Genomic DNA, 15758 nt, shown 5'->3' with positions numbered 1-15758 from the left:
AAATCGACAACCTGCAACCTTCCTTAGTCAGGATTTATGTCCCCTTGTGTGTAGTCTGAGCAAGAGGAAGGATTCCATCAGCATTCAGCTTACTAAATTCATTCAGAGCCTTAAATATCTCAATCAGATCTCAGAGATGTCCATTCTCCAGATGATAAAATTTGTAAAACAGAAAGCCTTTCCTGGTAAAAGCACCTTCTTGTTACCTGAACTAACCTTCTCTCAGAATTTAACTTTCCTCAAACAAATAAAACTACATGAATGATTCTAACTACTTCCACAGCAGTCAAGACCTAGTTTCAACTACATCAATAAGCACAACATTGCCTAAAAATAGTCCTTGTGCCATAAATTCCCATAGCAACAACCACTAGCATAAATCTGCTGTCACACCATTACAATTTAAAAATTGTATTATTTATAATTATATCCTTATAAAGCTAAAATAATGAATAACACTTAAATGAACAATTTTAAACAATTTATAGATTCTAAAAATACTGAATAGCATACAAAGTATGCTGCACACCTGCTCATGTGATTTTCTTATTGTTTTAACTTTACAGCATTTACAGCACCAACTCATTTGAGTCAGAATTTAGAAATAAGTTTTGCATAACCTAACATATCAGAAACTAATTCTAATTTACTTCCTTCTTCAGAAGCAGAAATAAATCAAACTTTAAGCTTTTTTAAACTATATTTAGGGCCAAAATATAACAAAAATAAAAATTAATGTGTACTTGACTAACTAACAAGGCAGGGGATGAAAATCTTATTTCATAATTCTAAATTAATAAAATTTTATTCAGGCAGAATTAAAAGATACATGACTCTACAAACAAAATTCCTTCATAGGAGGGAAATCAGTCTTTATATCTATTTACCTCCTGTTATTATTATTAAGAACAAAAGTGCAGACAAATTAAATACAGTAAACCCCCGCTATTCGCGGGGGTTACGTTCCTGAGAAATGTCGCGAATACCGAAAACGCGAATACTGAGTTATGGCTCCCATAGTAATAAAGGGGTTCCGTTCCAAAGTATGTAATATATAAGAAAAACTAGTCTAAAATTTTGTCTATGTATGTATTATACGTACCTTCATAATGACTATGTACAATGACAGTACATAGTGAAATGCAAGCATATGGCATCGAAATGAAAATAAGAAACAATTTAATAATAAATATAATATTTATTAGAAATTTCAAACAAATCTTTCAAACCAGCGCCTTTGCTAACTAAAAAACTTATCCCGCCAGTGCTATCACCAGTTTCGCTAAAGTGTTGATAAAGGAGTTTTGCCTTTTCACGAATGATGAGTGAACTTAACGGAATTTTATTTCGAGTTCGGTCTTCTATCCACAGATTTAAAGCCTTTCTATTTTTTTCTAATTTAACATCACGGGTTACAGAGCAAATTTTTGAAGCAATTAGCGCGTTTTCACGGACACTACGGCGGATTTTTTCTTCCGATTTTTTGATTGATCGTACCGTTGACTCATTGATTTTATGTTTTGCCACCGAGGAGACACTTTCACCATTAGAAATTTTGTCTAATAACTCAATTTTATTCGCTAATGTCATCACCTCCTTTGATCTTTTCCCATTTCCCTTGTTATTCGTAGCCATATTTTTGTACGGGTTAGAAAGAACTTGTCCACAATAAAGTCACTTTCTTCCGTTAACACACTCGAAAAAGTCTGTTTTACACTGCAAAACGGTAGATTTATCACTTTTGTAAGCATATCAATTTATAAATTGATAAATTTATTCAATTTATAAGCATATAAATTAAAAGCAAACGACGAAACCTTCCATGACAAGCGCATAACACATACTGAACAAGGATTAGCGAGAAACATCCACACTCGCGATTTTGTCGCCCCTCTCCCCCACCCACTGAGCGCTGTTTTGACCAGGAAAGATAGTTTTGGCCACGCCCATGTTTTTTATGAGGGGAAATATTCACGGCGCTTTAAATTTCACATTTTTTTAGGTTTCATTTTATATTAAATCAGCGATCGCGAAACCGCGAATACAGATACCGCGAATAGCAAGGGTTTACTGTATATAGATATGCTTTTATGCAAGAATTGTTCCATCCGAACTCATTCCTGATGTAGCTGAGTGGACTGTGGTTCAAACCTGTGACTGCTAAATATGATGTAATTGTGATTTTTTTGTAAAGTCCTCTGACCTGGTGGCCATTCTGGAGTATAAACAAAAACACATAACACTATCTACAGATTCAGTCAAGGTTTTTTGACTGTTGTGCCCCATATCAATGATTTTATGTACATTACTATCTATGATTCATCCTAAATCTGGTGTGTGTTTATCTGATGGTTATATTCAAAATCAATGATTTTGAATATAACCATCTTTTGTATATTCATCCGCCACATCTGTATATCCTACATACCTTTTTTTTTACTTCCCTTATGAAGGCAAAAGAATTTTGGGAGAAATGTCTGGGTCAACACTTAGTATACTTAAAGGGAACTGCTTATAATTCTCTGCTAGTTTCACATTTAAAAAAATATATTACAGCAAATTGTGTTAGTCCTTTCTTCAGTAACAGTGGATAATCTCATAGGATTGCATCTCACTTCATACAGTTAATAAATAGTAAGTGTATAATTCCAGCTCATTCGGTACTGTTGAAGAGAAGTAATACTTCTGAATATCACGCCACAAAAGCTCAAACCTGAAAAATTTAATGGCCTGTCAATGAATGTTTACATTTTCAGGGGAACAGTACACACAGCTATGTATTACAGAATCATTGAGGATGCATATGATGAGACAATTATGTTTTCACATTGTGAATCCATTCTCCCTCCCCACACCTTGAAAACCATTCAGTAAACTCAATCTGATATCTGAGATTGTCTTCACTTGCAGACCATAAGATGTTTTTTCCTAAATGTGGTGTATGTTTACTGTAATATTCAATCCCATAAGTGCAAGATAGATTGCCTTACAGATTTTTGTGTCAATTATATGATTTCTTGCCACCAACAGCATTATTCTCATCCACTGGTAAATGAAGTCTCTCAGAATGTTTGACCCATTTTTTTTTTTTTTTTTTTTTTGGGTTAAGTTATTTATTCTGATACTATAAAAATAGAAATTGATTATGCATGTCTCCCACTGTAGCATCAATTGACAGTGATGACTCGTCAAAAATAACCTACTTTCACCTCATATGTTATCAGACAAATTTCCGGTACACAGGTTTTGTTATTATTGGTGCCACAGGGTTTCCTTGTGGCACATTATGCACAAGCATTCCATTACATGGTAATCATCCATATAAAATAAATTCTCCTCTGAATTGTTTAGAATAGATTTTTGATCTACATCTTACGCATTTCTTAAGATATATGTTATTTATTCTAATACTGTATGGCTAGAAAAAATTATTGGTTATTTTAAAGCTTTGCTTTATACATGAAGAAAGCTTTTTACTGTGGAAACATCATTCAGATTTTTAAAAAAATATGGCTGAACTGTTTATAAAATTTAAATATATACATAAGAAAATTTTTAAATCATTATGTTCTCATGATATGTAACAGACCATTCAAATGTAAAATTCTTTACCTCAACCCAACCATAGTGGGATATGGCCAGAGTTCACTTAGCAATTTGAAATAAAAACGTACCTAAGTATGATACCAACTCACCTGAGTAAAAGGTGCTGGAGGATTTTCCAGGGCTCCTTCAAAGGCTTCCTTAGATATATCCTTAAAAAAACAAGGAAAGAAAGAAACATTGCACCTTTAGAAAAAAAATAACACGTTTTCCATGACCTCAAAAAAAAATTCCACTGCTAAGCAAAATAACATTCCATCATATTTAATTCTACAGTATACCGTCTGCTTATAACATATGATAAAATATTCAAAACTGTTTTGATAAAATTATTTTCAAAATGTTATCTAGAATGTTGTGATCCAGATTAAGAAAAAAATAGTCACATTCCCTTTCAGTCTCTTAATATACAGCAAAATATGTTTTGCTGCATAAATCTTTCTCTTCCTTCTCTCCAGACTGTGTAGATACTACCTTACAGCACATTTTTTAAAGAATTGTATGCTAGATAGTGATTTGATTATATCAGCCAAATGTTTGTATTCTGAATAGCCACAGAGTAGAGGATTTTAGAACTACAATATGGTAATTTACAGATATTTTACTATATTTAATAACTTCATATAGATTCAATCATGCCGTTAGCACAATCCTGTACCAACATACTGACCGGCGCTTCCGTAGCCAGGTGGGCAGGAGCAGCAGTGCGTAGCACACACTTCTTGATTAGACCGGGGTTCGAGCCTGTGACTGCCAAATACGGAGGATGCGGAAAGGTCAGGGAATGACCACCGCATATCCCCGGCACAATATGGCCTTAGCTGCTAATGCTCCTAAAAAAAACATGCTGACCACTTGTCTGCATTTACTGGGGAGATATTTGGAATTCATTGGGCTGAATTCAGCCCTATGTATAAAACTTGATGAAGACTAAAGTATGATATTAAATAATACACATGTCAAAAAGGTGATTGTATTGTTTGTACTTGTTCAAAATTCAGTGATTAAAGATCGTTATTTATGGATATATCACGCTCCAGATAGTTTTTAGACAAGTTTTGCAGAATAATGTTTGTTTCTGGACACTTCTGCCAAATTGCATATTGCAGGCAGCACAACACTTATACATGTCTTTCTCCTTAAGTACAGTAACCTTGAAGAATGAATTCTTAGTGCATAATATGTCATGATGGCCAAAAAGAAAACTAACTACTTCTTTTTCCTTTCAGCATGTTTTGCCGCAACAAAACAATTAAGATTATATTTTTTGATTGCAGTGAATGAGGAATGAGGTGATTTCCAAGTCTATGGTTCATGCTTTACTTGTGGGTCATAGAAAAAAAAAACTCTTGTCCCTACCAATGGTCTCTAGGAACAACAGATCAGATACATTATAAGATCGCTCCCAATCACCATATCGCAATGTATTGATTGTCAGCATGCATCAGAGACACCACATGTTCACATCACCACTTAAAATTTCATGATAGCTTCAATATGAAATGTTTGAACTTCTGCTAGTTTTGTTTAGACACTAATCCAGCTGTTTCAGTTTTTTTTTTTTAAGGCATATGAGTAGTTAAAGGACTTGTAATATAGTCACTGTCTGCCAAATTTTCTCTTCCCTCTTTGAATTTAAGATGCCATTCACAACAGGCAGTATGAGACAGGGATGGAGAATCCTTTCTATAAACCTGACGCATCATTTCCTTAAACGTTGACTGGCAAAATGTGTGAGGGGTGCATAAAGCAATTACATAGGTGTGTAGCTACATTCATGGGCCAACTTTACATTTTTAGTGAGGGGCAAAATACAGTAAAAGGAGTCATAATTAGAATTCCCTCTGGTTAGCAGACTGGTGAGTGAGGGGAATAAGGTACTCCCTACAACTGATGCCTATGCCTACACTTAATGAAACAGTGTGTAGGGCTAATTAAACACTAATTAAACCATGTCATTAGTGAATTTTCTTGAGTAAAATGTATATAAAGGAAACTCCCACACAATAGAACTACTCAATAATTGGTAATGTTTCTGGATTCGATATTGAATCCCATCATCAGGCCTAATTAGTAAAGATCTGGTGGCTGGCTGCTTCTGATTTTACAGAGTGGAAACTCACTATTATAAACAGCCACAAAATATTTCCTGATTAGTTCTGATGACAGGATTCAGTAAGGAATCCAGAAACATCACTAATTAATAATTCTTATTCAAACTACCCACTTCCATGACATGAGATAGAAGTTTGTTTCCACAATCAGTTACTTTCTCACTGAAAGTAAATTTTCACACATCTATCCCAATTCAGTGTGCCTTCCTGAAACTTTGCTTTCAAATGTTTCATGCCTTAAAAAAGTGACTCAAAAAATGCCTAAACACTATATTCTTACAGTAAATTTTCAGGACACATTCTTAATAATGGAATAGTTATATTTATCAAACTAAATTACAATATTTTATCATTTTGGCAAAATTTCCAAATCTTCAGTGTTCCTGATGTTACAACCTGGTTCCATTTCAGAAAATTGATGTGGCAATGACATTTTTGTCTGTCAAACTTTCTATAACATTCTGTTAAATCTGGAAAATACAATAACAAATTTCTTGATAAATGAGATATTCATAATGTTAACTCCTTGCAGTCCGATGCTGTAGTGGCTGTGACATTCCAAAATTCTACTTCCTGTCCGATATCATGGCAGCCATGACAGTTGCTGTTTACGATATTTGTTTTCTTGGTATGCTAGCGTAATTACTGTATTGTATTGTATTTATTCTGCATATAAACAATGTGACAAACTGTACTAATGTTTATATTCAATTGTTAACAGTAGGCTGATGTTAGCCTTCATTTTTATCTTGTATTAGAAGTGAAGTATTTAGATATGGCATCATCTTGTAATCTGATTCAAAATTTGAATTAACTTTTCTTTTTTTTCTGTTAACATGGGACTCTGGGGAAGGAAAATTTCATTTCATTTTTCAAGAATCCATTTAGCAGGAAGAGATTCCTGCAGGTATTTTCAATATTGCATCTCTCCCCACCAACAAAACAGTTGCATTTTGTTGGTTCTCTCCTTTTGTTGGTGGGGAAAGATTGCATCTCTCCCCACCAACAAAAATACAAAGATCCACAATAGTGGACCTTTGTATTTTTGTATTCAGCTGACTTGAAACACGTTGTGTGTCAGCTATTGCGGCATATTTTGAAAAGCCTACTACTCACAACTTGATAAAACCAGACTCGGCTTTCATCTCGAGGATCATGCTTCATCTCATCCACAAACTGCTTCACAATAGTGAGGGTAGTAGATTTCATTTTTTTTGCTTTTCCTGGCTGATTTTACACTACTATCCAAATAGCAGGACTTCATGAATTAAACATAACAGTGCCTCTTAGGCTCTGTTATGAAAAACACAAAGGATTTACCACAGAGATGAGGACCACAAAGAAAAGTAAAATGCACAATATTGTTGTTTTTGAAAAGAGAATAAAGTGCAGAAAGACAAAAGAACCATACTTATGCTTTCTGCTTAACACTGAAACTGAAATAACAACAGAAAAAATAAAGAGCAGAAAACCACAATTCACTAGATTATTATTCTCTTTCTGAACACACAGGAAATATGGGCACTGTAGAAAGAGTGGATCCTTACTGTGCTAGTTATACTTCAATCAAAAATCAATGAAATTGTGTGTGAAGTTGTTTTTAGAAGTCTCAGTTGTGAACAGTTTCAGCAGCTATTCATAAAGTTTCATCTTGATAAAAGTGGCAAATCCATCTCAAAACAACCTTTGTCATTAGCAGTTTCAAAAGAGGCTGTATGTCCAAAATAAGAACACACTTTCTAGGACAAGGATATATAGTTTAGTTGCAGAAGGTAGACTGAATGTCCGTTCTCATTTTGTGATGAAGATGAAATCCAAATAAAAAGAAAGAGGGCAGTACGTTATGTTACAAGTGGGAGAAAAGAAACAGTTTGGTGTTGTGAGACACATTCCAGAAAACCAGAATTGCAGAGTTTGAAAACTTCAAGTAATACCACACACACATCTGAACACATAATTAACATTTAAAATGTCTTAACACACAGTTTTACTCTTAATATTTTAAGGAGTCCTTATGTGCTGTGATGTAATGACTAGATAGCTTAGCTTAATTTTTCAGCACTCACCTCATAGTAATCCGCTTAGTTGGTGGAAAGTTTTACCACATACATAGTGGTTATGAGATTCTAATAATTTGTGGGGGTTGTAAATTTAAAAACTAAGTTATGGGCTTTAAAAATTTAAAAAAAAAAGCAGTTCTATACAATCAGATATACAACGCTATAAAATATAGTCACACACAAACAGACCTATCTGTAGAATTGCAATACCTCACCAAAAATTCGACAGAAAATACCCATTACAACTAATAAAAGAAACCATCACCAAAGTCCATAATAACACTAATAACCCAAGCAAAATTAATAACCACGTGAATAAGAACAAGATACAATAAATCGCCCTCTTATACCATCAACAATATGCTAGAAGACTTCAGCAGATTTTTAAGAATGCAGATATCAAATTAATATTCACGTCTTATAACAAATTAACTTCCAAATTCAATTAATACAAGACAACACATGAGTATGGGATGCAAGCTCATAAGAACATTATATATTTGATTAGATACCAATGAGATTGCCAAGCATGTTACATAAGCAGTACAACAGCAAAATTTGGGACATCAAAAATTTCTAACATGCGTGCATACTACCACTTTAACAGCTTCAAATCTAATTTAGCAAGTACAGAACTAACACAACATGTTAAATCCTATAATCATAACCCACTCAGTGATCACAATAGTTAAATTAAATTCCAGCTATAAAATCCTTCAAAACGAAGCCCTCGTCATTGAGTGATTTAAGCGCCACATATCACTTAATGTATTAAACAAAAAGATTCCTGCCAACTTCTCCCCTATTTGGAATTTAGGAGGTATTAAGTTTCCACGTGTACCGAAATGCATTCCGGGAACTCAACCCGTATATAACACACTCACGCGCTCTTCCCTCCCCACTATAGCTAACTGAAGATGATTTCAAAAGTCGCTCGTGCACAGCTATTAGCTTTTATCATTCTTCATTTAATTTATTTTAATTAGACAACCATAGAATGGAAGGTGCACTTTCCTTTCTTAGAAAAATTTTTAAAGCCCATAACTTAGTTTTTAAATTTACAATCCCCGCAAGTTATTAGAATCTCATAACCACTATGTATGTGGTAAAACTTTCCACCAACTAAGTGGATTACTATGAGGTGAATGCTGAAAATTTAAGCTAAGCTATACCTATGAGCTAGACACACAGTTTTACTTGAGTAATTTTTTGTATTTTAGGGTAGGACTGCATGGGAAAGGCAGGGAAAATAATACTAGACTGCAAGGGTTTGAATGCATTAACTTATTCATTTTAGCAACGTGATAATTGTTTCCATTCCTATCTAAATTCAGTTCATTCAAATATACAGTTATATCTGTAAAAAAAAAAAAGCCAAAGTTCACCCAGCAAGCTTTATCATCCAATTGTGTGCATACAGTTGACATTCCCTGAGGTACATTCTTCGAATATCACCAATTCTTTCACTTCCTTTATGAGACCCATTGGATGATTCAAAATATATGTAACCCAAAATAATAGATATTGCAATAAATTTTGAAAGTGCTCTTCTTTTCAAATTTAAATGCAAATTCTTTTCATCATATTTGATTATGAACATGTGCTGTGTCTGGGAAAATGGCATTCTGCCCTTGTACACAAAATACTGGTGGTTAGTGACTGAAAGGTAACATATAACAACAACTACTGGATATTTGGGGACAACTAGTGCTATCAACTAGAATCAAATTCCAGCAACTGTCAAGGATAAATTAACAATTACAATTTGTTTTCATGAATCACTCTGCAGAAACTTCACACAACTATTTTGTCCCTATGTTACCATCTCATTTCTACATGTAAGAAGAGATTACCATATTCAGCTTTTTCACCATATAAAAGCAATTGAAACAAGTATAGTTTTATTATTGCAACTCTTATGGCATTTATTTTGTTACATAGTGATAGAAAATTAATGTCAAAATACACATCTTTAGAAGATTTTGTAGTTCCAAAAATGTTTAACTAATATTATCCTTCTGGATTAGCAGACAAGTGTATTGTAGGTGCCATGTTGCTGATATTTACTCATGAGTAAGTCTTTAAGAATAATTTGTTGTGATTATTAAGGTGAGCTTAGTGTCTAGTATGACCTTAAAAATTTAATATTATCTAATCTCTGAAGTAGAGTACAATCAAAATATTTAGCAGTATACCAGTACAAAAGTAATGCCTTCTAATTTTTTTCTTTCAAATGTGCAGTCATAGATCATTTCACATGTCACTATAGGTCTCTAGTTTCACCATGCAGAGTGGTGCTGTGATCGGTCTTGTGAGTGCAGCACATGGATAGTTCAGAATGGTGGATGTTACAGATATATGTATCAAGCAAGGAGTGGTGAATGATTGAATTTCTTACCAAGGAAGAAGTGATGCCTATCGAAATTCATACGCTTCTCAAAAATGTTTATGGGGAAAAAGTGTAAATTGTATTCGTGCCTAGTGGCACCAGGGGTTCCCACCATCACCATGTTGCTTTCATTGTGGGTGTAACAGTTCACTGCAAAGGCCAGAGATTTAAAAGTGTATGGATTTTGTAAGTGTAGTGTGGTGTAACATTGTTCTCCTGGCCATTTAGTCGCTAGATCCCTGCTGGGACCAAACATTGCCTACACTTGGCTTCGTAGAGGCAGACCAGGGACCTAGTAGTTTTTTACTCTGGCAGGCCCTAGCGCTTAGTCTCCTGAGATTTCAAGGGCTAGGACCTATATGGGAAATAATCGCTGGAAAGGTTTAAGCCGAAAGGGCTTGTGTGTGTGGTTTGAATTTGGACATGTTTTAATTTTTTAGAAAGAGTAGGGTGGGAGACTGAAGCCTGAGGGGAAAAGTCAGAAGTATGGGAACAACAGACTAGGCATCCCCAAAAGCAGTGGGGGCAGGCCCATTCCCCACCAGGAGAGGAGAAGCAGGGAGTGGTAGGGGAGGGAAGAAACAGGAAAACCATCACCCCCCCCGCCAGGAGATTGGAAATTAAAGGTGAATAGGGCTAGAGCGTCTTATTCAGACTGCCATGTGGCGTACAACAAATAGTTCCTGTATTTGAGTCCACTCCGGTTTTTTGTCACTTGGTTTGTTTGCATGCACTCATCTTGATTGGGTAGTTCCTGTGGCTGTGTTTAATCAAGTTCTTTGTCACTTTGCTGCTATTTTCTTTCATCTTTGTTGGGTCCTTTGATCTGTTTGTGGCCTCATTCGGTCAGGGTTGTCTTCTTCCATGCTCATTTTTATTTCCTCTTGCAATTTGCAGTCTTGTGGAGTGGTTGATTTTCCTCAAGTATACCATTTCTTGTTATTCAATGTGGATGGCAATTTCCATTCTTCTTCGGTCGAAAACTTCTTGTGCAAACCGGCTGCAAGCCATGTAGCTATCTTCTGTGTCCAAGAGATGGTGTTCTTGGTTTTTTGGTATGTATTGTATTTTAGTTATTAGCATGCATGACTGTGTGTTCCTTATAGAACTCACAGTCATGCATAATATGATGCCACATATCAGACTCACCGCAGGTGCAAGTCAGCTCCTCCATTATACCGCGTGTTCAATTTCACCTTGAATGGGCCATGGCCCGTTAGTAAGTAGGTCGCTTTTGGATACGTCTTGCCAACCAGTGGTACGAATCTCTTCGTCACTTCATCTTTGATCGACACTGTCCATCTGTCCTGCCACAGCTGTAGCAAGTGAGCCATGATTCTATCCTTTTCTGCTTTGCACTTGTTGTTTGATCCTAGGGTGAGTCCATAAATTGTAGTGGGTGTTCCCTTAGCCTGCAGCAAGTCACCTCCAGGTCCAGTGGAAGGACTCCTGTCAGGACCTGGAGGGCATGCATGGGAGATGGTGAGCATAATGCTACACTGGATTTGTCCAGGTGTCTTTTATTTACTACTGTTCCTGCTTTTTTGTACCTTACCAGAGATCCATAGGTAATGGCTGGGATGCAAATTGCTTCATAGTACAGGGACAAGGTTTTTCTGTTTAATCCACAGTCCCTGCGTGAGACTTGCTGCATAATTCCTTAGTTTTTCTTTCAGGTGGATGATGTGAGGGGTGAAGGATAAATTACTATTGATTGTAATTCCCAAGTATCGTATTTGTTTTGCGAGTTTGATGGTTGCTCCTGTTATCTTTATTTGCAGTGGTCTGTGGATGTCGGGCTCCCCTTTTGGTGTTCTACCAAAAGGGGAGCTCGCCTCTCATTCACTTCGCCCAAGTCCTGAGCCAGGAAGTCAACAAAAACATGTTCCACAGGAGCGGCTCCAGGACCGAGCCCTGGGGCGGCTCCTGCAGACCCATCTAGCTAATTTTCAAAAAGGTGTTACCACCTCAATTCTTTGATCAGTTAGGTAATCCTTTATACAATTGTTGAGTTTTGTTGAGTTTGTCTGGCCTTCCAGAGCCCAAGAAGTCCACAGTGATGACTAAGAAGTACTTCCTAGGTACCCATTGATGCAATAGTGACAAACCAATTATGAAGTATAACTCCACAATATGTGTAATACATAAACCCATACATACCCATACATAAACAAACTCCTTCACACTCTTAAGCATTTAGCCAAGAAATCTCTTTAAGATTAAACCATGCACACCATCAGGCATCTCTCATATTGTGGAGTTATACTTCATAAGTGGGTTGTCACTATTGCATCAATGAGTACCTACCCACCCACCGAAGAGGGGTCAAAAAACCTCAAAACGGTACTGTCTGGGTGGTGGTATCCACTGAGAATAAGTAACGATAGTCTTCTCCATAGGTGATGCATTACTTATTTGATGTGCAATGCCATGGTAACTCGTGTGTTTTAACTATATCTTAGATTATAAATTCGCAATATGGGATATAATTAAAACAATGCATTAAAACTACCCTGGTAGTAGAAGTGATGTGTGTTCATTACCCATGCATAAACAAACTCCTTGCTTTCAGATTAGTTTATACTTACTGTATGTGTGCCTCACCCCGATAATTTATATCATCCCATACATTTTTTATTCTCGGTCGTTAGTCTAATCAGTTCATCTGACATCCATTTAGGTCTAAACCTTGAATAATATCTCTTAGTTATAAAATTCCTGGTAGTTTTACAATTACTTTTATTAAAGTAATTGTAAATTTAATGCTTCCCATTTAGAAATCAAAATTCCTTCCCTTTACTCTTGAGAATAATTATATCTTAGTAAATCCCACATAAATAGAGGTTCTTAATGAAGAGTCACTTCCTCTAAGCAGATCAAGAGTATTCTGATCTGCTATTGTCCCTCTTAACATGCTGTTGTAGTAAACAGTCATCCTCATTCAATGTCCAGAAATGTTCTGCTATTATGTGTGACCACAGCCTACAAGTTACAGTCAATATCTAGAGAGTTAAATTCCCCATTACAACATGATTTACTGGCTGATTTTATTTGTCTGTATGGTTTTTCATGATGCTCATCATAGCCATTTGATCTATAACATATACTTACTCTTTTCATTTTTCCAGTGCCTATATGATACCAAATTGGCTCAACATTACACTGGCCACACTGCCCAAGACTCCACTGTTTCTTAACCACAAGCATAACTCTTCTCCCTTTCTCTCCTCTGCACAGCCGTGGAAGGCTGTGCAGAGGAGAGAAAGGGAGAAGCAGCATAGTTGGTACAATATGTCACCACATCTACTACTTGTTTGAAGAAGTCTGGGTTCAGTTCCCATTAACAAGGAGAAGATTTTACTCTGAATTTATGATTACTAAATTTTAAATAAACTTCAAAAATTATAATATCACACAAGAATGGTGAAGAAAATTCTGGCACAAACCTTTTACAAATATGCTAAGCACAGCTATTTTTACCATTCAAAACAAATCCCTGCCCCACACTACCCAACAGGCCTTCAAAATTACCAGCAACATCTAGTGGGTAAAAAAAAGAAACAACAATCATACATCAGCTGGAGAGTAAGGAACAAAGCTGTAAGCCAATCAGTCTGAAACTGATATGTGCACTAATGTAATTCTTGTAAAAATTACTAGATAAATTTAATAATATTAACAAGTTTGGTACCAGTAAGCAGTTAGACAAACTATTAACAAATACAACCAATATAAATGTCTTTTTTTTTTTTTCTTTTATACAGCTTGACATTTTCAAATAGTTATTTAGAAAACATAAATTAGTTAGTTCATAGTCTATGTACGTGTTAATCCTAAATATGGCATAACATCGATCACATTACAATCTTTTTTTTTTTTTTTTTCAAAGATTGCATTCCTTTTAATGCTGCATATTTTTATATGTCTAAAGTCTCAAATAAAGATAAGAACCATAAAAAAAATTTTCTACACTAGCCTATTTCAACTACGTGAAATGGCTATGGAGGAAATTCTCAAATTTTCAGCACTGGGAATATTCTCAAGAATTTTACATAACTAGTTGTAATTTTCCACAATATGAAAGTGGGTAGTGGGTATCACTGCTTCAATTGTTCGGACAACTTCTGAATTTCTATAACAAAATATGATCTATATACAGTAAACCCCCGCTATTCGCGAGGGTTACGTTTCTGAGAAATGTCACAAATACCAAAAACGCGAATACTGAGTTATGGCTCCCATAGTAATAAAGGGGTTCCGTTCCAAAGTATGAAATACAGTATATAAGAAAAACTAGTCTAAAATTGTGTCTATGTATGTATTATATGTACCTTCATAATATGACTATGTACATAGACAGTACATAGTGAAATGCAAGCATATAAGGCATCAAAATGGAAATAAGAAACAATTTAATATTAAATGTAATATTTATTAGAAATTTCAAACAAATCTTTCAAACTAGCGCCTTTGCTAGCAAAAAAACTTATCCTGCCAGTGCTATCACCAGTTTCGCTAAAGTGTTGATAAAGGAGTTTTGCCTTTTCACGAATGATGAGTGAACTTAACAGAATTTCATTTTGAGTTCGGTCTTCTATCCACAGATTTAAAGCTTTTTCCATTTTTTCTAATTTAACATCACGAGTTACAGAGCAAATATTTGAAGCAATTAGCGTGTTTTCACGGACAGTACGGCGGATTTTTTCTTCCGATTTTTTGATTGATCCGTTGACTCATTGATTTTATAATGTTTTGCCACTCAGGAGACACTTTCACCATTAGAAATTTTGTCTAATAACTCAATTTTATTCGCTAATGTCATCAGCTTCTTTGATCTTTTTCACATTTCCCTTGTTATTCGTAGCAATATTTTTGTACGTGTTAGAAAGAACTTGTCCAAATAAAGTCACTTTATTCCGTTAACACACTCGAAAAAGTCTGTTTTACACTGCAAAACGGTAGATTTATCACTTTTGTAAGCATATCAATTTATAAGCATATAAATTAAAAGCAAACGACGAAACCTCCCATGATAAGCGCATAACACATACTGAACAAGGATTAGCGAGAAACATCCACGCTTGAGATTTTGTCACCCCTCTCCCCCCCACCCACCGAGCGCTATTTTGACGGGGAAAGATAATTTTAGCCACGCCCATGTTTTTTTATGGCGGAAAATATTCACTGCGCTTTAAAATTCACATTTTTTTTTAGGTTTCATTTTATATTAAATCAGCGATCGCAAATACACGAAACCGCGAATAGCGGGGGTTTACTGTAATTCCAAATTAAGGAATTATACAGATGATATTTTGGACATCATTTTTAAGAGGGCTCTGGATATCAAACTGCAACACAACACAACACAAAATATAGTTCTTTCCACCTACAAGAATAATAACTACTACTTACCTTTCCAATTATTCCACTAACATAAACATCTATTATATTAGACATTTCGGCTCTTTTAACACCTTTCTTGAATATCATACTAAGTACCTTTGGATGCTGCCTTAACCACCTACAAATGGAAAAAGTTTACTTACCATTTTTTATATTTTAATTGTTTCCATCATATATAACCAAAATCCA

General features: G+C 35.2%; 1 protein-coding gene across 2 annotated transcripts in view; it reads right to left on the bottom strand.

Moving 5' to 3' along the window:
* The window catches only part of LOC150090813 (bifunctional purine biosynthesis protein ATIC), a 343962-nt gene that overhangs the window by 12578 nt on the left and 315626 nt on the right, over window positions 1-15758 (bottom strand). For both annotated transcript variants that reach the window (XM_090372983.1, XM_090372991.1), the window contains 2 exons: window positions 15579-15687; window positions 3696-3755 (listed from right to left, as the gene is read on the bottom strand). In XM_090372983.1, coding sequence (XP_090229109.1) covers window positions 3696-3755; window positions 15579-15687 — 169 coding nt within the window. The remainder of the gene's footprint in view (window positions 1-3695; window positions 3756-15578; window positions 15688-15758) is intronic.

Source organism: Mastigoproctus giganteus, chromosome 1 (assembly GCF_048544385.1).
Source record: "Mastigoproctus giganteus isolate SK-2022 chromosome 1, ASM4854438v1, whole genome shotgun sequence".
In the NCBI taxonomy this organism is placed as follows: domain Eukaryota; kingdom Metazoa; phylum Arthropoda; class Arachnida; order Uropygi; family Thelyphonidae; genus Mastigoproctus; species Mastigoproctus giganteus.
This window is presented reverse-complemented; position numbering and strand designations above follow the sequence as displayed.